We start from the raw sequence: 23,823 nt of genomic DNA, 5'->3' as shown, positions 1-23,823 counted from the left end.
AAATCAAGTTCTAACCAGACTGATGTACCTTGCAAAACTACCTTTCAAAATTAATGGAGAAATAAGATACTTTCACAACAAATAACTTAAGAAATTCATGACCAACAAACTAACCCTACAAAGAGTACTGAAAGATATTTCAGAAAGAGATAAAAATGACCACAATTCCAAGAACAACAGTAGAAAGGAACCACCAGGTAGAGCAAGCAATTAAATGGCAGAAAAGTAGGAAACCAACAGCAGGAAAATACTGTGACCAGGATAAGCCAATACATACCAGTTATAACCATTAATGTAAATGGCCTTAACTCACCAATCAAAAAAAAAAAAAAAAAGACTGGCAGAGTGGATCAAGAAACAAAATGCAAAAATATGCTGTATAAAAGAAACACATTTAAATCAAAAGGAAATTCATAGACTGAAAGTCAAAGGATGGAAAACAATATTCCATGTGACAGAAACCCAGAAAAAAGGAGCGACAGCTATTCTGTTTGCAGAAAATGTGATCATCCTTGGTCATAAGAATGATACAAAGAGATAAAGAAGGTCACTACATACTTGTTAGGGGAAAAATGCAAGGGGAAGAGAAAACAACCACAAATATATGTGCACCAAACAAGGGAGCACCCAACTATATAAGACAAATTTTAATAGACATGAACAATCAAATAAGCAATAACACAATCGTAATGGGGGAACTTAACTCCCCACTGTCACAAACAGATAGATCAACTGGCAAAAAATCAGCAAAGAAATAACAGAACTTAACCAAACTTGTGAACAAATGGACTTGATAGACCTTTACAGAGTGTTCCACCCAACAACATCAGAATACACTTTCTTCTCAGCTGCACAGGGGATGCTCTCTAAAACAGACCATATTCTAGCTCACTGAACATTCTTAAATAAATGCAAAGGAATTGAAATTATCTCATGCATGTAATCAGACCATAGTGAAATCAAATGGAAATTACTGGCAAAGTAAATCTAAAAAGTCCAAAGCTACTGTGATGAAATCAGCATGTTACTGGCAAAAAAAAAAAAAACCAGACCTGAAGGCCAATGCAACAGATTAGAAAATGCAGACATAACTACAGACACATTCAGCCATCTTATCTTTGACAAAGAAGCCAAACATATTCACTGGAAGAAAGATAGCCCCTTTAATAAAAGGTGCTGGAAAAACTGGCTCTTCACATGCCAAAGACTGAAACTAGACACATGTCTGTCACCATGAAACTAAACTAAAGTCAAAATGGATCAGAGATTTAAATAGTAAAACAGAAACCCTAAATCTACTGGAAAAGAAAGTAGGTAGAAATCTTGAATACATAGGGGGTAGGCAGAAAGTTAATGAACAAAACCCAAAGTGTATGGGAAATACTTAAAAGAATCATCAGCTGGGATCTCACCTTACTGAAAAGTTTTCACACATTAAAAAAATTACTATAGAGTAAAAAGAAACTCCAAGAATTGGGGAAAAAAATTAGCCAACTGTCCCTCAGACAAAGGACTTCTATCTAAAATATAGAAAGAATTGAAAAAAATCAGGCCCCCTGACTTTTTCAAAATTCAGAAACTGAATCAAAAAATGGGCATCTGAGATGAAAACATACATCTCACATGAAGAAATACAAATGGCAAATAAATATATCAAAAAATGTTCAACATCACTGGCCATTCAAGAAATGCAAATTAAAACAACACTGAGGTTGTATCTTACCCCAGAAAGATTGCCTATCATCAAGAAATCCACCAATAACAAATGCTGGAGAGGCTGTGGAGGAAAAAGGAACTCTTCTCCACGGTGGTGGGAGTGGAGACTGGTACAATAAATGTAGAAATCAGTGTGGAAATTCATCAAAATACTAGGATTAAAGGTCTGTTCAACCCAGCTACTCCCCTTCTGGATAATTTTCCAGAATTGAAAACATGGTCCTACAATGATATATGTACATCCATGTTTATTGCAGCCCAATTTGTCATAACTGAATCTTGAAAACCCAAATGCCCAGCATCCAAGGAATGGATAAAAAAGATGTGGTATTTTTATACAATGGAGTATTACTCAGCTATAAAGAAAGAGAAACTCGAGGCTTTTATAGGTAAATGGATGCAACTAGAGACCATACTCATAAGTGAAATAAATTACACCCTCATGTATAAACATCGTATTTTCTCCCTAGTGTAAGAAACTGAAAGAATAAATAAGATCCAAAAGGTACAATAGGTATAGTGAAAGGGAAAGAAACTGCTTAAGGGAAAAGAATAACTGGGATGGTGGAAAGGAGGAAAGAATGAAAGAAGGGGTATATATATATGTGTGTGTGTGTGTGTATATATATATATATATATATATATATATATATATATATGCAAGATAGCTAAGATAATTGTACTAGTAACTTCTAGTGGTTTATTGAAAGGAATAGTTAATGCCCAATTTTTTTTATCAACTTTGCAAAAAAAAAAAAACCTTTTTAATCAACTATATCTGATAATCTGAACAATTACTTTGAAGATAACAATATATAATATAAAAACCATCATTAATTCACTATTAATCTTGTTTTGAAATTGTGTATCATTTTTAGTTTTTTCTCTTTAAAATAAAAGAAAAAAACATTTGAAGTTAGATGACAAAATCTATTTCTTACACACACTACAATGCAGATGACCCTCTAAAATATTATGTTAAGTGACAGAAGCCAGGCTGAAAAGACAATATATTGTTTGATTCCATTTATGTGAAATATCAGTTTACACGAAAAGACAGAGTGGGGGCCAGCAAATATTTCCTGTAAAGGACAAGGCAGTAGACATTTTAGGATACTAGGACCATATACAACTGTTGAAATTAATGAACTTTGGGCTGGGGGTACAGCTTACTGCTAAAGCATATGCTTAACATACATAATGCTCTGGGTTCAACCCCCAGCAGCAAAATTAATGAAATAACGTAAAATAAAATAAAATAGAAACAACTAAAAAAGGGATACAATAAAAAAGAATTGGGGATGTAGTTCATGGTAGAGCACTTGCCTAATATGTGTGAGACTCTGGTTTAAGCCTCAATACTGTACACACACACACATACACACACCACAGTGAAAACCTTTGTTTATATCTGCTTACTTGGTTTAATTCTGTATTTTAATAACAGATTTACATTTAATTTTGCTGGGTTTCTATGACTTTTTTAACCATAGTTTTTTGTATAGTTCCCTACTTTCCTGTCTTTTGTTTCTTTCAATAATTCATATTTTAAACAAATTACAAGGCAATAAGTTTTTAACTGTATTCTACACATTTATCTAGAATTATAGTTTCTGAAGTTATTTTTTTATAAAATTTGCTGAATTGTGCATGTCATATGTAAACGTGCACATTATACAACACAAATCCTAATTATAGCTATAGTATTGAGTATAATCAGGACAGTATGTCTATTGCTTCTTTTCAAAATGTTATTTTAAAGTCTGTCTTTTTTTTTTGCAGTGCAGGATCTTTAGGTACTCACTGGCACCTTTTATAACTGGTAGCTTTCTCGCATTCAATAACTAGTACAATTTCTCCATTTTTCATTCATTTATTCACTCATTCAAGAGAGAGGGTCTCACTAGGTTTCCCAGGCTAGTGCAAAACTCAAGGGATCTTTCTGCCTCAACCTCCTGAGCACTTAGGGCCATAGGCACACGTCAAACTCCCCTCTACTTATTTTTAATGTTTGTGTTTTTCAGCTTGTGGATCCCACTTTACAAAGGCAATATGAAATGAGAACCCATGCTACCCCTTAGTAGAGGCCCCAGTAAGAGAAATCACGAGACACACAATCTGCTCCTGAGGTACCAAGAAAATAGCAAGGAGATCCTAGCCCAGCTTCATTAGTTAGAGCATTTCTTGAACCTATTTCTGAGGCTGGTAATCACCGCATAGAAAGAGAGGCAAGTTCTGGTCTTCGTCTCCCTGTGCATTACACACTCCACCCTCTCGCCTGCTAGGCTGTGTGTGACGATGTTCCCACCTCACTCTCACTACCAGTACCTCTCTCCTGCCCTGCTGAGGGCCCTCTCAGGGTCAGCTGTGCATGTGTGGGGCACACGTCAGAGGTTCAGGGGTTTCTACACTGACGGATCTACTATGGTTTCTAAGAGTCTGCTAAACTTTTATTTTTTAACTTTTCACTGATATTTAACAACATGTAAAAAAGCATGACAATGGTCTTTTAAAAAGTTTACTTTTATTAGGGTTGATTATGGGCAAATGGTTGTCATAGTGATAATTCAGAGTTCATCAAAATTACAGTTTCCATCATGAGAGGTCTCTGCATCCCACCCCACTCCCGGGTCTTTTTAGGAAATACAGCACAATTTAGCAGGCAGGGTATAAAGCTATAAATTCCCTCATTCTCTGACCTGGAAACACCTAGGTGCAAGCCCAAGGTAATAGATTTTGCTCTGAGAGTTCTGTTATATCTTATTGCATAAAAACTACTAACTGACCAATAAACCACCACTACTACCAACAAAAAACAGTGAATGCTATTTTACCTACAAATGAAGAAACTGCTCTAGGAGTTTCACATGGTAAACACATCCTGCCCTTTCCAATCATTTTCTTTCTCTCTCTCTCTTTCTCTTTTTCTTTCTTTCTTTCTTTCTGTCTGTCTGTCTGTCTGTCTGTCTGTTTGTCTTTTTGAGACAGGGTCTCGCTATGCAGTTCAGGCTGGCCTTGAGCTCACTTTGTAGCTTAGGCTGGTCTTGAATGTATGATGATCTTCCTGCCTCAGCCTCCCGAGTGCTGGGATTACAGGCGTGTGCCACCATGCCTGACTTCCAATCTTTTTCTAACAAAGATGGAAATAACAACAGCAGTGGCTGAGCTAGGAGGAGGGCAGTTGCCCAGTAGAAAAAGTAAGAAATTCTTGGTGATTTTTTTCTTTTCTTGTAGAGGTTAAGATGATTCTAACAACAGGTTACACACATAAAAGCTGGATTTTTGGTGTTATTTTTATTTTTCCTACTTAGGTGTTATCTGTGCCTCACTTCTCTGCAATTGTGTTTACAGTGAAAGGAGGATGACCCAAAAATATCCAGTGAAAGGATAAGTTGTTATCATGGCTTGCGTCTGGATGTCCCTCCAAAGTCTCATGTGGTCATAGGTGGGGCTTTTTCAGAGGCGGCTGGATCTAGAGTGTGTGACAGTGGGATTGATTCATAGTGCAATGCTAGGATTAAGGGTGGGCGATTACTAAGTCAGTCCACTGATTGGTTTGCCAGTGCCCTAATCCTGGTAGCCTAGGTAGAATATAAAAGGGGCAGAAAGAGCTGCTAAGGTCCCCCACTTGCTTGCTTTGCTACCTTCTGCCTGCCATGAACTGTTTCTCTTCTGTGATGCCACCCTACCTTTGAGCCAGCCAATTATGGACTGAAAGCTCTACAAACTATGAGCTAAATAAATCTTTCCTCCCTTTCAGTTTGGGTGTTGGATATTTTGTCTCAGCAATGAGAGAAAAGTAACTAAGACAGAATTTGTAAATTAATCTCCTAAAAATAAAGTCAGTAATACACATTTCTACTAAAAAGTTGTATAATGTTATTTGGGGAAAAAAAAGAAAGAAATTTGTGTTTTGAAGCCTCTGACTTTTAAATCCCCTACTACTGGGTGGGGTGGCACATGTCTGTAATCCCAGCACTTGGGAAGCTGAGGCAGGAGAATCACTGCAAATTCCAAGCCAGCCTGGGCTACAAAGTGAGTTCAAGGCCAGCCTAAACTGCATAGTGATACCTGTCTCAAAAAGACCCTCCCCTCAAAAAAAACCCCCAAACCCTACTGATGTGGACAAATAAGGGCTCCTTACTTTTATTAGTAAAAATTTCTGCTTATAAATTAATTTATAAAATATGGGAAACTATACACACTTGGTATTGTTAAACAGTGTTCAATATTCAATATTTAATCAATTAACCCACTAGTAAGTCTGATTAATGAAAATTATACTCTGGTGGTTTTTTAGAAGAAGTTTTTTTAAGTATTCATTTTAAAAACATTTATTTCTAACTAGCATATTTAAAACATAGTTTGGATTTTTCTTCAAATATCATAAAACTTTTACTTCTCAAGTGCTTCTCTGATACAATGAATGACAACTGGATAATAGTTAATACTAACACTTTATACTTTATTACAGGTTTCATTGCCTTTATTAGTACCATGAGGTTGACAGGATGAAAGATATTTTCATTTTCACGGGAAATGAAGACACAAATTGTTACGCGCCAAAGCTTAATCAACTTTTATCCTTATTTTGCTTAATTTCACTGAACCTCAGGAAAGTACTCTATGAAAAATTAAGTACATGAAAGAATTTAAAATGACATTAATTCATTTTGACTTTAAAATTGTCTTTGAGCTCAGAAAACTACAATTTGGAAATTACAGCACAGCCAAGTAAAACGCACTAGGGGAGCCTGTAGTGGCAGTATCTGGGAGCACCTGCCTAAAATTTAAGATCCAAACTCCTGTAGCTTATCAGGTAGAGCAGGGTCTGGAATGTGGATCTGCAGTAGTCCAGGCTGGAGTGTGCTCTTTTTGGAGTTTGTGAAATACACAGCTGTGATGCTCTACACCTGTACGGATCACTACGTGCTGTGAAGTGAGGTAGCAATGAGGCCTGCTTTAAAGAACTCCTACTTGCGCAGACATTGACAACTTCAGCTTAACCTTGTCTGACATTTTACTGTGTATGGTTACAGTAAGTGGGAAGTGCATACCTGCCCCAGGCTGCCTCGGTGGTAGATGCTTTATTCACTGGAACACAGGAGGAGTCAATGACGGCTGATTCGTTCATCTTGTAGCAGAAACCACAGTTTGGATCCAACATGCATTCATTACAGTAACTGAAAAAGGAAAAGAGTTACAGGCATGTTGGCAGAGACAATAGGCGCTTACCACACACTGGATTCCAGGTACCCTCATGCATTTCCCAGTTAGTTCTCAATAAGCCTGGGGCCTTGGGACAAGGCAAGTGATATATGCTGAGACAGGTGACAGCTGGCTGCTTGCTTTCATGTCTGTCTCCTGGCTGCGGCAACCCTGGGAGCCACTTTGTGGCGGAGGAGGCTTGGATTAAGAGACTGGATGCAGAACAGCTGCAGTCAACCTGGGCCAGGTAAACCTGCTTTCCTGAATCACTAAGGTCTGCTAGCGAGGCATAGACTGGAACCTCATGATTCGGGTCTGGATGGTTCTAAATGGTGTTGAAACACTTATTTCTCTTAATTGTTTCTTTCAGAAACCATCTATTTTAAAAACTAGGAAAGAGCTACCCCATCTAACATAGAATCAGAAAATTTAAATAATTTAAATGAAATTATTGGGGCTGGGTATTTAGCTCATTGGCACAGCACCTGCCTGGCAAGCGCAAGGTCGTGAGTTCAATTCCTGGTACCAGAAGAAAAAACAAACAAACAAACAAAAAACCAAATTAAATAAAATTATTAAATGAAATGAACAGAATTAAACAGAAAACTTATCAATGAGTCTTTGGTTGATAAGCATTGCATGTCTATATATGTTTTCATGAGAAACCACTTTGAAGATATCAATATGTAATACAACAAGCATTGTTAATTCCCTACCACTTTGTCTGTAACTTCGTACTGTCTTAACTGTTCCTTTGCTATTTTATAAAATGTTGTCTGTCTGTTAATATTTTCCTCCTTTTAATTTTAAAATAAAAATAAATAAATAAACAAAATTTAAATCATTTAAATAATGGGAAAAGATGCTTATAGAAAAAAGTTAACAGAAACACTATCCCCCAAATATGGCCATTTCTAGCATCTTGGTGAACATTTTACACTATAAATAAGTACATATATTATGTATCTATACAGGTATAAGAGAATCACATTATGGGCCAGGCAGAGCAGTAGGGAGAGAGGGAGAGAGGTAGAGAAGAAGAGAGAGAGGGAGAGAGAAAGGCACTACAAAGGAATGCTGATGTTTCTGCTCCTTCAAAGATAAGAGTGAAGAACAAGAAACAAGTGTATGACATTACAGTAGAAAGTAAGCATGAAACACCCAAAGGTCAGAGGCTTTTAAGAGTTGGGAACATTTCTAGAGGTGACATGTGACCTAAAACAATAAAAGACATTTGCCAGGCAAAGAAGACGGTCCAGGAGAGGGGAGGACCTTTCAGAGGACTGCTTATTACTAAAGAGCCATCAGGATGTAGATTTAACAAGCATCTACTCTGGACAAGTAATTGTACTGTGGTGTAGGAGCACAGAAACAAGTCCCGGGAAGGGCCATCCGAAAGGCACGCAAGTCATCTCACAATAGACACGTGGGACAATATTTCAAAATCAAAATTACCTTTGGGTTCATTTAACTAGATGTAAAAATACTGGCACTGTTTAAAAATTAATTTTTTCATACCATTATAGCCTCCTTCTGTAAACTTTTCCTCTGGTAAATAACCATCTCTATTTTTGAAATGAGGCTTAGGTCCTAGACCAAAAGCAAAAGAGGCCTTTCAAAGCCTACCGAAAGGTCAGTGCACTTCAGAGAGGTGATTCAACAGTGTAAATATAACACTGTCCACACTGGCGATAAGCATAACACATACAGCAAATGACGGCAGCCGAAATAAGCACCCTGAGCTTTGCCTTTAAGGACCAGACTAAGTGAATATGGAAAGATTATTGGCACTAGTGTTTCGTTTGTGTGCTTTGCCATATAAAGCCAAATCTAAAAGCTGTAATTGCTCCAGTGGCCTTAAATGGTATTCACTTGGAAAAGGTCAACTCAGCCATTTGTAGAAAAATGGCTGTAGAAAACTTTATTTCTAAGGAAAATACGTTGTTCTCATAAAAGCCCAAAGACTACTGGAGTAAAAGCTACTAGTTACTGAGAAACTAAGTGTAGTATGCACGTGTCAGACATATATTACCCACAGTGCATAATTACCTCCCCTGTCATTCAGTCTGACCACAACTTCCAGTGTTTCAGCTTCCTTATTAAATTACCACCCAGCTGCCTACTATGTGCCAGGTACTATTCCAGCGGCTACAACAAACAAAGATTTTGGAGTAAACAGTGACTTCTTTGCCCTCATGGGGATGACCTGGATAGCAGACCCTTCTGCTGGTACTCGCTGTCCATTCATTGCTTTCTCTCCTTTGGTGTTTTCCTTACCCACTTTATTGACCACAGCCTATCATTTCAAAATCCTAAATATCCCTGCTCTTCTCTCATTCCATCTCACCCACCGGGCAGAAAGCCAAGCCATCTACAAACGCGAACAAACACCTGTCTTTTCTGTGCCTTCACCTAAAAAGCCAAATGCGGCTGAAAGATGTTCACCAGCCTCAAATAAAGCCTCAACGAGAGGGAAAGCTTTAAGGATTTTCTCTAGTCAGTTGTACACAGGACTATTTCAATCACCCTATATGAAAACTGTCTCAATTTCCCATTTTCTTCAAATCCTCAGGGTTTCATTTTCCTGTACAATGCAAGTGACTTCAACTCCCACCTTCTTGAGAAAGTAAATGGCAGCTGAGAGCAACTTTATTACCTGTCCTATTTGTCTAGTTACAGTGAGAAGCTGCTCTTAACTAGGGCCAATTTGTCTAAACCTTCTCAGATGCCACCTCAGACCTTTTTGATTTTTTGCCCCTTCTTTCTCTTTGCCCCACACAATGTTAAGGGAGAAGTTTCATTCAATGATCTTCTTTGCCCCACACAGTGTGAAGGTAGAAGTTTAATTCATCAGTTTGAGATCTTCCCTTTTTTGTAACACCGGCACCTGAAGGTATACATTTGCCTCTAAGTACTGCTTTAACTGCATATTTACTGTGCTGCACCTTCATTTTCATTCGCCATGAAGTATTTCCTAATTTCTCTTCCATCATCAGTCACTTCTTGGCCATCTAAGAGTCAGCCACTTCATCAAGAAGAATCTGAACACAGGCCTTGGTGAGTTTTCCTGAGTTTATTACCATTAGACTACGTTCTTTGGCTCTCCAACTATATTTCTGTACTAGTATTCTGTGAGTCTCTGGGTACTCATTTCTGAAGGTTCCTATGTGATGTAAAAGTTTGGTTAAATAAATCTGTTGTGCTTTTCTTCTTTCTGCTAATCTGACTTTTGTTAAAGGTGTCAGTTATTACGTTTGAGTTGGGTACAACTTATTTTACAACGGAAACTGTGAAACATTAGGCATAAATCTTCTTAGCTTTAAACTCAAACATCAGCCATATCTGTCCCTACCCGGTTTCCTCAAGGATCTGAAAAAGAAGGGCTCCAGGTCACCTGCGGAGCAGAGCTCTTAGCCGCACTGTCTCCAGCCATATCCAGCAGTAACACCTGGTGCCATGGGCTATTTCCTTCTCTCTCTCAGAACATACCCCATAGTTGATGTGGAAGCTCAGCCCTTCTGGTATTAAAAGCAGCATGAAAACCTGCCCTTTCTGCTATTGCACTCTGTCCTTCAATGCTAATTCGTAGGGTTCTCTCAGGGAAAGGTGGCCGAGGATTAAAAAGGGTTCAGTTTTCCTGCCACGAGGCAGCAGGCCACTGCTTGGGAACTGATATTGCCAGTCTTGACCTGGACTCAGAGCTCTCAGACTTCTGGAGGCAAAATGAGATTTCCTGCAACGCCTTCACCACTGACCTGAACTACCCACTATATGCGTTACTTTATGGCAAAATTCCTCCAAATATAACATCCCTGACTTCAGTGTGACATTTTTAAAAACCTTTAAATATACTGGGAATTTGTTAATTGACATTTCACAGGGAGCATATATTATAACTGTGGCTCCAACACATGGCATTTGAAAAAAAAGAAAGAACTTTTAGAAGTGGTTAGCTATATTTCTCACTCATGAATTGCTCTTTAAGACTTCCTTGAATATAACCTGATGAATTTATGTACAGTTTTCTAAATATAAAAACTGAGAATTTAAATACAATGGCACAAAAATCATTCCTTGTGAGAATATTCTAAACACAGATTAAAAGGTTTACTTTCTTATGAAAAACAGATACAGTATTAAGCCTGCCTTTTCCTTTTTACAGTGTAATTTAGGGGAGTTGTACATTATAGACATTAAGTTTTCTATTGCAACAGAAAATGAACCTATGTACTTCCAAGGGTCTACACAAAAGAAAGATCAAATACATAAAATCCAACTCTAAATTCATACAAATTTTAACAAAGTAGAAACAAATGCTGTAAGATCTCAAAAATATTTACTGATTTCAAAGGCAGAAATACGGTATAGTTGTGCTCTATTTTAAGAAATTTTACATTTTCTAAAGAAATGAATTAGGAAGGTATTTACAAATGGACTATGATTTACAAATGGACTATGATTTATAAAAGGAATTGCTAAATGAGTTTTAAAAATGGGAGTTCTCTCCTATTGATGCACAGTATTTTGAATTTCAAACAAACCCAGATGTGATAAAGTTGGTGCAGATGTCCCTCTGCTTTGCTCTGAGCACACCCCTTTTGTAAAACTTATAATGCTTTTTACTGACTGGTTTCAGGGCCCCAGACTGTGAGAGGCTGCCGGACAAGACCCTGCTGCACCTCTGTGCCTCGAGAGTAGCTCAGCGCCCAGTGCCGGCCGGACCCCAACGTGGGCTTGCTGGGGCCTTGCTTCCCGGGAGTTCTACCATCAAGGCAGACCCTGAGCTTGTTTCCACCCATTTATGGAGGAAATGCTTGGGCAGTGTGTGGACTGAGGTGAGTGTGTCATTTCTAGAATGAAAGAAGAACCTCACTTTTAAACTGACAGAGATAAAAGTTGCCACTGTCAAATATTCAACTTCAGGTAAATTGATACAGGTTAATAACACTGATAATTCGCTCTCAGAAACAGCAACTGCCCAGGACCCCTTTCCTCAGAGTCCACAAAGAAGGGCCCCTAGAAAGCAGGGCCCTCCTTTAAACCACAGGCTGCAAAGTCTCAGGGTGAGAGCACATCACAAACTCTGGAGGGAATTTATGGTGATTAAGTGTGCCCAGAATTCAAGCTCCTGTTTGCAGGGAGGCAGGCCTGAGCCAAGGCTGCTGCAGGGCAGGGAGCTGAGGACAGACACCAGAAACTCCCTGGAGCTGCAAATCCCACTCTCGATGGTAACTGCACGGGGAACCAAATGGTTCTTTTCTTGCTAGGAAAGAAAAGAACTTTTCAATCTCTGACATTTTTTTTTTTAGTAGTGGGGACAAATACGTGCTCACATATTTAGAACAAATGTGATTCTAAAGCTGTAACATGTTTTTAATGAGGGTAAATGAGCAGAACAGGGGCATCTTCGTGTCTAAGGGAGAGAAAGCCTGGCCTACTTTCATCTGCTCAGTCGTTCGCATTTCACCCAGGGCCCTCAGCAAATGTACCCTCTTCTCTAGCCTCAGAAAAATCTTTTAAAAATTGATTTAGGTTCATTTAAAATGTTTGAAGTTTCTCCTCTGTGAAGTCAAGTGTGAATCAATCCTCCAGAAACGGTCCTTTCGTTTTCACAGTCTGTCTCATTAAACCCAGCGAGATGGGGCATGGAGACCAGAGTCTCCTGCCTCTCGCATCGCTCGATTTCAGAAAATAAATGGTGGAAGCACAGGTGCCATAACGCTCCGCTGCCGCCGGTCTGCTTTCTCCACAGTTCACGGTGCTCCTGAGTTCTGCATTCCCAGCGAGTGAACTGGGGCCCGGCCTGTGCAACGGTATTACCCCTTCCCCTGACAGCTGGCCCCAAATCCCACGTTCTACCCTCTTCCTCCTTCCCCACTGCCCTGAGTGGGCATCGTGCCTCGTGTGAAGTCCCGTAAAGGGGCAGATTTCTCCACCGGTACTGAAAACAACTCCAGAGCATCTGCCTTTCTTCCCTGCTACAGAGTAGCTGTCATTTCAACTGTATAAGAATCAACTCATTAGAATAAAAAAATTAAGCAATCTCAGGACTAAAAATTAACTTTACAAGCTGGGAGGTCCATTGATAATGATTTCATGAAGTGAATCATGCCTTACCACTCCATTAAAGTGGCTTTCATAGATTGCTGGTGATTCTCTAATTGTTAGATTTTCTATTCAAATCTTAATTTACCAGGTGGTAGAAATTTCCTACAAACGGATACTACTTCCCCTACTTCTCCATCTCCCACACTGCTGTGTCTTGCTCTCCTTCCCCCTCTGGTTCTGGTCAGTCTACTCCTAGGGCCATGCGGGGAAACATCAACCTAACACGACCATTACTATAACCAGTACACTGAGGCCCCAACACTCCGTTCCTCCACTTTCCTCCCCCTTATCAGCGTGCCAGCTCCATGTTTTAATGGCCCAGTTATCTGGATATTTTACAGGTCTTTCAAATTCAACTCGCCTAAAGTTCACTTTTTCCCTTTTCCTGTCAAACCTACACCATATCTAAAAACCTGAGCATGGTCCTAGACCACCAACATTTAAAAAGCCACCAGCTCTATAGATGCTCACTCTTTCCATTCCATCTGAATTCTTCCAGCACTTTTCTAAAGGGTCCTCCTGCCTCCAGACTTCATCTGCTCTATTGTGCATGCTGCCTTAAATCCTACTGATAGGACTTCTCTCCTACTGAAGTCTTACAGGGGAGAAACCACTCTCCCTGCTGGGGCATGACCGGGTCCCTGCTTGTCTTCACCTCTTTTGGCTGCTTCCGGACAGCTGCCATGGGCCCTGGCCAGTGCAGAGAAACTCAGCATTTAGAGTATGACAATGACACGCTCTCGTACTTGTCTTCACTGTGTTTTCCCTCTGCACTGCTTGACTCAAGCTGTGAACTGCTGTTTACAGATCAAAGCCGTACACAGCTGTGTGGGACTCTCTGGAACGCGAGGTTTTTTAGAAGCTGAAGCTAAAAATCACTTGATTCCTGAGTTAGAGGAATTGATAAAAAAATTTTATAGTATTTTGTCCTACAGATTAAAAAGCGATCAGATTCCTGCTTGAAAGAGCAATAGGCTGTAACTTCTAGTAACTGATGGTCAACTTTTAAAAATAGATTCCTGGGTTGCTTGTATTTTTTTTTTTTTTTTGCGGTACCAGGAATCAAACTCATGACCTTGCGCTTGCCAGGCAGGCGCTGTGCCACTGAGCTAAATCCCTAGCCCTGGTTGCTTCTATTTTATTTCAAGAAAGTGTACCAATAAAGTCTTTAAAGGAGAGGGAAGAAAGCTCTGTCAGCTCCACTGGGCTGAAATATTTTCCTACATTAAATGAATGTTTAAGTTAAAAACAAAAGATCAACTTTGCAAATGTAGGCTGACATGTATATTTATAAGTAAATATATAATACTGTATGTGTGCCTCATACATATGCATGTATATATAATTTTTGTCTTCATAAATTTGGGAGTAAAATTAGATTTCTATATAATTTCATAATCAGCACACATAAATACAGCCTAGTGTGTAACATACTATCTTTAAAGAAAAAATAGTTATTAATCTTCCTTGTTTCACATTATTCTTTATGAAAGGGGTGGAAAGGAAATATTAGAAGGAATATTTAAGAGACTGGAATTTTTAGCTTTCCAAGTAAGTAGACCTTATTTAATTTGTATTTCTAGATGTGAAAAGGATTCTGGAGGGTGAGCTTCATCATGAGTCTTATTACAAGAAAATAGTAATCACCTATTATTAAACAGTCACAAGTGCTCATTCAACTCCTACAATGGCTTTATGAGGGAGGCTTTAAATTCCCATCTGTAGAGGCAGGGGGTTTAGCTCAGCGGCACAGCGCCTGCCTGGCAGGTGCAAGGTCGTGAGTTTGATTCTCAGTACCGGAAAATGCCCCCGCCCCCCTAAAAAATTCCCGTCTGTACAGAGGAGATTTAGAGATGTTAAACCAGCCGAGCAGATACAATCCAGTAAAGCCGAGATTCAGACTGAAGGATCATAATGATATCAAATATCCACATTTTTATAAAAGAAACTGTTTACACAATGTAAAGGAAATGAGCTAAAATTTAAACTAGAAAAAAATACGAACTATGGTTTCCATACTAGTGACTAACACTACATACACTGCAAACACCCTGTCATTTGGTCCTTCAGCAGCCTAATGGAGAACTCATGAGCAACCTTTACCCGGAGGAGGAAACCAAGGCTCAGGGAGACGGGACAGACTCGTTCTGTGCCCAGCGAAGGCTCTCTGGTGCCAAAGCGGATACTCATCCTACCCAGCCTTTAGTGTGCTCCAGCGTGGATCATGCCACTCGGGACAACGAACAGTCATAGTGAAGGCACCCATGGTCTGACCCTCTGAGAGATTTGGAACCTTCTCTTATTGTGTGTAGACAGCATAAAAGGCACAGATCACACCCCCCAATAAGATGCATGAAGACAGGGCAGCACATTGTGGAAAACTGATGATCAACACGACACATATTTCTTAAAAAATTTATGGAGATAAAAATCACATAACATAAAATTTTCCATTTTAATGTTTGTAATTCAGTAAGTTTTTTCTTTTCTTTTCTTTTTTCTTTTTTTTTTTTTTGCCTTATTTTGAGACAGGGTCTCTTTATGCAGTTCAGGATGGCCTTGAGCTCACTTTGTAGCCCAAGCTGGTCTCAAATTCACAACAATCCTCCTGCCTCAGCCTCCTGAGTGCTGGGATTACAAGGCCTGTGCCACCACTCCCGGCTTACAATTCAATAATTTTAAAATATTTAGAGTTGTGCAATGATCACCACTATGCAAATCTATAATATTTCCACCACAAAAAATAAATTCTGTACCTATTAAATTCCCACCTCCCATCATCCCTATGCAAACACTACTCTACCCTTTGTTGCTATGGATTTGCTTATGATGGACACTTTATATAAGTAGAATAATTCAAAGTATGTTTTTGTTTCTGGTTTCTTTTGCTCAGCATGATGTTATAAGTACACACTCAGCTCGCATCACCACCTACCTTCAAGTGTACTGAAAGAGGCAAGCGAGATATATGCTCAATGTTTGACCTGAGCCTTTCATGGACTTTAGAAATTATATTCTGTCCCCATTTAACAAATGAAGACAAAGTCATTTAAAGAAGGACACATTTACTTTAAGAGGTTAACATTTTCTTAAAATATTAGAGGGGTTGTACCTCTGCCAAAATATGCTTTAGAAATAATCCTCTGATCAACTTAAAAAAAACTGTAAAGTCTTTAAAATGGACTTATATAAATGCCTGACTAAAATAAAAAATAAGAATAAAGAAGACTTAATAAGTAGTTAAAATAATTTCTAGGCGTAGAAATATAAATCAGTTTTTATTCAGAACTAATTAACTCTTACTGTTTGGAATATCATGAGCTGAAATTTGATATAGTAGTAGCATTCTTGGTAAATAGTCACATTGCTTTTAATATATTTTCTTTATGCAAACATATAAGAGGTTGATTTAAAGTATGTACTCTGTATATTATAGCTATTTAAGTAAACAGTTCTTTAAATTTTCTCTCTTTTAGGGGCACATTTTGATTAGTAACCGGTGGTTTTATACTTAACTGATACCCAAGTATCTCCCTACACCAACAAAAAATGTTGGTGAGCAAATCCTTTTACACTTTTTATCAAATGCTACAACCTCTGGCACTGAGCTTATGACATGTAAGTGCTTTACACAGACAACAGAATCAAAGGGACAAATATAGTTTGGCTTATACTGCTTTGCCAGGCATCCATAGTTGCTTGAAAGGCCTTCCGACATTCGTAGAAAATTATGTTTGTATGTGAAGCAAAAAATGAGTTTTGCTTCAAAGAAACAATCAGCCCCTAGAAGGATGCTTGATTTGGAAGCTGTGTCCTGTGAGAGAGATAAAATGACATAGCTCAGAAATCATTCCTGGACATCAGCAGATCCCGCAATCCCAGGAACTCTACTTAATCTCACTGTCCTGTGCTCTTACAATGAGACTCTGACACTCTGACGGAATTTCACAAAATTGAAAGAATTCAAAGGAGACGAAATCAGCAGCAATCGGGAAAGTGGTGCTGGGGGTGTGTCAAAGCAGGAAAGTCAGCACGCACAGTGATTCCGCGCAGTGATTCTATAGGAAACTATTCAGGTGCACATGCATAATTCATCTCTACCAGGGGCGGGAGCTGAGAGAAGGGCTTATTAACCTCACTTTCTCGTCCGAGTGTACAGTTGTAGTCTAATTTGCCCAAAAATATTGTTTTGTAAGGGCATTTCATTTGCATTTGCTTCTTGCCTTAAATGAATTTTTCATGTTCCTCTACCTGTGTAACAGAGGTCTTAAAAACAATTACCTTAAACAAAATAACACCAATAATTCATATTAGAAATGATGCTCAGATTCAAACCATGCAGGTAAGATCACTGTGATCTTAGGAAAACCAAGGAGGTATATACTTTACAATGACTTGACTTTTCGTAGGTATTGCTTTCACATTGGCGGTCCAAAAATCAATGGAAAATTAATTTCTGAGCAGAGGAAAGGCTAATTAATGAAAATAAATGAACAAAATTAATAAAATGAGAAAACCTGAATTTGAAGTTCCAAAGTCCTAAATAGATAACCCTCAAAAAAAGATATTTCAGAAAATGAATCTTGATTTCAGTGAATGAATGAAACACACACACACACACACACACACACACACACACACACGATATATATATATATATATATATATATATATATATATATATATTACTGGGGATTAAACTCAGGGCCTTTGTGCTCAACTGTATCTCCAGATGAACCCACCACCCATTTTGGAGACAGGGTCTCCTTAACTCACTTATTGCCCAGGCTAGGCTCAAACTTGTGATTTTCCAGCCTCTGCCTCCCTGAGTGGTGGAATTACATGTGTATCCAGTCCAGCTCGAAATAGCTATTTTTTGGATACCCTGGCTGATGATCATGAAGAATTATTGTCTGCATCCCACACGGTATGTGGCATTTTCCCCTGCTAGCAGTATCAGACTGCATGATTACTAAATTTCAGAATGAGGAGCATAGTAGTTAAGAGCCGGGTTCTGCAGAAGGAGCTGTCTTTCTTAAAGTTTGGTTCTATAGTTGGCCAAACCACATGATCTCCAAAATTCACTTAACATTTTATGCCTCAGAGTCATTGGTAAATGGGGGAAATGATAGCCTTTACCTCAGTCTTGCTAAAAAGAGAATGCACAAAGCCCCCCTGTACAGTGATTGCACAATGTTACCCAGGCAATAAATGGCAGCTGCCAAGACTCTTTTCAGCAGATGAGCAAAGGATTCATTTGAGTAATAAGGACTTTTTAATTAATACACGTTCTTATGTGCATATCCTGAACTGCTGCTAATACTATGGGACAGATTCCCAGGGGTGGGATTGCTGGCTTTAAAAGCAGTACACTTGATTCTCACTAGATGCAGGCAGATCGTCCTTCAGGAAACAATATATTCTCCACTGCAAGTACTGCCCCACATTGGGCACCTTGTTCTCGGGACCCACTCACTACTTATGAAGAACTACAAACTGGCACCCGAGCAGGTACTTGAGAATGAAAGCAGCCTTCGAGACTACGGAAAGGGAATTAAGTCAGTGCTCAGCACACTGGAGAAGAGTCTACCGGTAGGTAAATCTGGTCTCCGGGATTGTTCATCAGGGTTACTATGGGAAATTTTCTGTCTCAAAAAAAAGAATCTGAACCAGAACAGGAGAATTTGCAGGCAGTAAGAAGTAACAAAGGCAAAGACAGCTCCAATTCTGAATAGGATAATAGTTTACCTGAGGAAACTCTATCGTTTGAGGGACAGGGACCAATTACAGAGGAGGAAGTTGGACTTCATACTGACTATAAGAAAAAGAAATTAGATTGTCCTCCACCTCCTTCTTTGGTCTCTCAAGCGTATCCAGTATAGCCCTCAGCCCCAATATATATTGTTAAGTCTAACCCTTTTAGGGACCATCTCAGCTAACTGTTCAAAGACTACTACGCATGACTACAGTCATGAGGGCTTTTGCCCAAGCCAAACAGGAAGGAGATTTGGAGGCTTGTAAGGCTTTTGCTGTGTACCCAGTTACAGTTACTGAACTACCAGGAGATCAGGAAAATCCCCAAGGTTATGTTTGGTATAATCATGCTCCATTATCTTTTAAAACTATTAAAGAATTGAAGCAGGCTTGTGTTTCATATGCAGTGAATTCTCCTTATACTTTTGGGTTGATTTCGGGACTAGCTCAGTCTGACCGTTTAATTCCATGGGACTGGGAAATGACTGGACACACAGTTCTCAGTCCAGCTGAATTCCTTCAATTTAAAACATGGTGGAGGGCCTGGGGATTTAGCTCAGTGGCACAGCGCCTGCCTGGCAAGTGCAAGGTCGTGAGCTCGATTCCTGGTACTGGAAGGAAACAAAACAAAACAAAAAGATAAAACATGGTGGAGAGATGAGGCAGAATTAATGGCCCATTGGAATGCCCATGCTAATCCGCCAGTTCCTATTTCTGTGGACCAACTCATAGGCTCTGGTGATTGGTTTGGTATTGATCAACAGGTAGAATACGATGATAATGCAATTGTTCAAACAAAAATATGTTGTCTCCAAGTATGGGAAAAGATGGCTTCTTCTGGCTAAACTGTTCCCTCCGTGGTTCAGGTTATTCAAGGTGCTAATGAACCGTATATAGAATTTATAGCTAGATTAAAAGAAGTACTTCAGAAAATAGTATTGCACACTGCCTTGACAGAATTACTATTAAAATTGTTATCTTATGATAATGCTGATTCAGAATGCAAAAAGATCTGGGGCCACTGAAATCTCAAGATGTTACTTTGGATGAGTATATAAAAGCTTGTTGGGATACAGGACCAGAAACCTTTAAAGCGGAGTTGCTTGCAGCTGCTTTAAAGAGAAATGACCCTTACACCCAAAATGTTAAATGTTTTGGGTGTGGCAAAATAGGGCATATGATAAAGGAATGCAGACTAAAATTGTAAAAAATTATTATACTTCTATGTGCCCAAAAAATATATTTGAGTGCATTCTGAATCTATAAGTAAATTGTCTTGTGTATGTGTTTTTGTTTGTTTGTCTCTCTAATTTGTAAACAGCTGTTTTATTTCAGCTCAACAAATTTTTCTTTTGTATTTTTTGATTTTTTGAAGCAATTGTTTGTAATGTAATTTGGCTTACATTATCTAAATTAATGCTATGCTTCCACTAAGGTTGCCAGCTGGTCAAAATTATGTTAAAATTGGTTTTATAAATGTTATGTATTTTGTGTATTATGATTTGAGAGTCTCTCATTGTACAAAAACTGACATGTCAAATTATATAAAAAATGGGTTAAGGTAATTAAATAAAAATTCCTTGGGGTGGGAAGAGATTGTTCTACAGGATTCCAGTTGATGAATAAAAAAGCAGCCACCTGGAATAACTTTAACCAGTTTTTGTTCATTAATAAGGAGCCCCAATAATCTCCATAGCCTTATGAGAGACACCTTAATTACTATTGTTCAAAATATATTATTGTGATATGTTACATTGGTCATTGACAAAGGGTTAAAAGATTAAAAAATAAGACAGTAAGATTTTCTGATTGGAGGAGGTTATTGGTACAAAACTAAACTAAGAAACAAAATAATGACAGTTTATTGTTGCTGATTTTATGGTGTATAAAATGTATTCATGCCTTCCTAATGTACAATATTCTAAAGTGTAAAACTGGAATTGTTTATATAATGTTAGACATCTGCCTTTCTCTTGTGCTCCAGATATTTGTAATACACGGTTCATGTCAGGTTAACATGAGGTCATCATTCAAATGATAATTTTTAATAAGAACTAATGTGATGTATATGCTATGTATATGCCACTGTATTTAGAGACGCTTAGATATTAAACCACCCTAATAATGTCATAAATTTCTTCAATAACATCCTATTAAAGACAATAAATTAGATAAATCCTTCTTATGTATTAGGTAGGGTTGACTGACTAAAAGGGCTAATCTATCCCAATATTTGAATGTGATTTAAATGTGTTTAAAAATATGTTTACATGTTTAAATGTTACACATTTAAATGTTTCATAAATGTCATCATGATTGTTATATTGTGATACTATATATGGCTTTTGATTTCAAATTTTCTTTGTAAAACTATATAACTGTTGTTTGTTAACATTCTGCGGGGATTCAACTACTAGAACATTCATGATTGTTAAGCAGTAACAGTTCTCTGGCAATACTTCGTATTTCAAGGTGCTTAACACTCAGATAAAATTATACTGCTCCTATTACTATGTAATGTCATTAATCTTCTCTTCTGGATGTTTAACAACTGAAATCCGGAGACCAAAAATTAGATAAATTGGGCTAGAGGACAGCCAATGTTTTGGCTACACCCTCCGAGGTCAGTAAAGACACAAGACATAAGAGAACCTCTGCATGACATCATATAACTCAGTTGAGCCCCCGATCTTTTGATCAAGGACATTATGGGACCACAGAGAAAAGTGACTGTGTGCCTAAGAGTCACCAGGAGAAAAAAGTCTCTCAAGCTTTCACAGAAAGCAACTTGGTCAAGCAATGGCCGTGACTCGTCCAGATGGCTGGCACTGTCAGAAGTACTGAGAGGCGCTGTACATGGTTCTAAGATAAATCCTGAGGAGATTTAACTGACCTTGACAGATAGAAAAAGTTAATTTCAATTTATACAGGCCTCACTTTAACTTGGTCTTGAACATCCAGCAGAAAAGTATAACTACTAGAAAAGGCCGCAGCTCAGAACATTTGGTTCCAACCCTTATTAACTAAAAGGGACTATAGCTGCAGGCATCTCATTCTTGCTGTGAAGGTTTTTCTGGAGATACCGTCTAAGCGAAGCTCATCTAGAAAATGCCATTTGCCGATGCTTCAAAGGATTGCAATAAAACTAAAAGGGGGAATTGAGAAGAAAGGCCTGTGATTATAATGGATTGCTAACTGATGGTTGGCTTGTGATGCCCAGCTGAACTGAGCAAGCATGGTGCTGGGTGTGGAAGGCCCACCTGGGGATTGTTGCCATCAGCAGAAGAGGCAGACCTGGAGAAGGACAATGCATTAGTTACTGAAACGTTTGTTATCCGCCTACTTGTTCTAGTTCCGTTCTTGGTTCTGGCTTAATAAAAGGTGATTGTGATGGGTGATCGGGGCGGCAGTCCGAGAGGCTGTAAGCCCCCTGATCCCAGTCTTTTGTCTCTTGTTTTTCTTGTCTCTTTACTTTTCTTTTTCATCTGTGGGCACCTCGTTCTGAGGACCCACTCACTACTTGTAAAGAACTACATTCATTCACTCAAATCACTCATTTGGAACACACACAATAATGGGCAACTATTCCACTGTTTTGAAGGCCAGGGAAATAGGGCGATAACAGAGATTTTAATAACTCTTGCAGAGATACAGGAACAGTATTTACAGTAAGAACATCTCTTGCCCTCTGCAAAGATGCCCTCAGACTTCGAATAACTATAACATGAACCAAACATCATGAAAGCGGGTGCAGTCTTATTGGGTCAACTAGTTTATCCTTTCTGTTTTTAAGCAGAATCACAAATAAATGTCCTTTAAAGGTAACAGGTTTTGCAGTCCAGTATTGTGGCAAAGATGCCTGGAGGTCTACATATTCATCTTTCCTTTGTCCTTTGTGTGAGAGGCACACTGTGGCCCCATCTCCCTCTCCTAATTGTTGAAAGAATGCACTTCTGTAGCTTTATTAAAACTGTATGTAGCCACAGGAGTAATGCTGGCCAGGGACCAGCACGGTGTGGGATTTCAGGAAGACTTCAAAGGAAGTGGCAATTCAGCAGAGAAGTGCTGATGTTGGATACTCTCTCCACCTGCCTTACTTCCTGGACAGAACGGTGGAGCCCGTGTCCATCGGGGAACTGACTTCTAAAGGACACTTATATGGGGACAGCAAAAGGATAAGAGCCTCGATTCTAGATAATGCTACACACAGCACAGGGGTTCCAAACTCCTGACCTTTGAATTTGTATTACATGAGAAAGAGAGATATTTTTATTGCTTCAGCCTCTGTAATTTTGAGTCCTTTTGTCATTTACAGACTAGGACAACTTCTGACTCCAGTAATTTTACAAATGTGTAAAATATTTTCTTTCTAACTATATTCTGAAACAGCACTAAAATTCCAATATTTCTCTAAAGATACGGGGCTTGTGTATGGGTTCAACATGTAAATAAAAGACTTTAAGACACTGCGGACTTCCAGGGAGAGGTATCGCCTCCCGCCATGTCTTCCTAACAGCGGGCACAAACCCGTTATATAGTGAGCGTTGAATAATCCCTGCTGGACACAAGGATGACCCTGGCACAGAGTCCCAGACCGTCTCTGTGTACATCTGAGTGCAGAGTGTCTCGGTCAAAGTCCAGTGGTGAATGAGGCATTCAGCAAGCGCTTGGACCGCACAAAGGGAGACCTGAAAGTATCAGTCGCAATGTCTCACCCCACTAATCTTACCCACTGAAGACTGGCTGAGCCTCCATCCCGGGAATCGCCTCTCACTTGTGCAGTGTAAGCTCGGTAGTTGATGATAAGGAGGATGACTGCTTCAGCTGGTGCAGGTTATTTGGCTTTGTGGGCCTGGTGACTGTGTCTATCCTAACCCAACACCCCTTTGATTGAGGTGATAAATTGTTTCTCTGTACTTCTTCCTCTCAAAGGAATCTAGGTACTTATGTTTCTTTTTTTAGTGCTACCATTTCTGTTTTTCCAATTTCTCTCTGACAAAATAATTACTAAGTTTGTCTCTCCTAAAGTTTCACAGA

At 38.9% G+C, this 23,823-nt stretch overlaps 1 protein-coding gene across 1 annotated transcript in view; it reads right to left on the bottom strand.

Annotated features, from left to right (window-relative positions):
• The window catches only part of Slc2a13 (solute carrier family 2 (facilitated glucose transporter), member 13), a 268,893-nt gene that overhangs the window by 61,701 nt on the left and 183,369 nt on the right, over window positions 1-23,823 (bottom strand). The window contains exon 7 of the mRNA XM_013505919.1: window positions 6,774-6,899. Within this exon, the coding sequence (XP_013361373.1) occupies window positions 6,774-6,899 (126 nt within the window). The remainder of the gene's footprint in view (window positions 1-6,773; window positions 6,900-23,823) is intronic.

Source organism: Chinchilla lanigera, unplaced genomic scaffold, assembly GCF_000276665.1.
Source record: "Chinchilla lanigera isolate Chin_1 unplaced genomic scaffold, ChiLan1.0 scaffold00104, whole genome shotgun sequence".
Lineage (NCBI taxonomy): Eukaryota > Metazoa > Chordata > Mammalia > Rodentia > Chinchillidae > Chinchilla > Chinchilla lanigera.
This window is presented reverse-complemented; position numbering and strand designations above follow the sequence as displayed.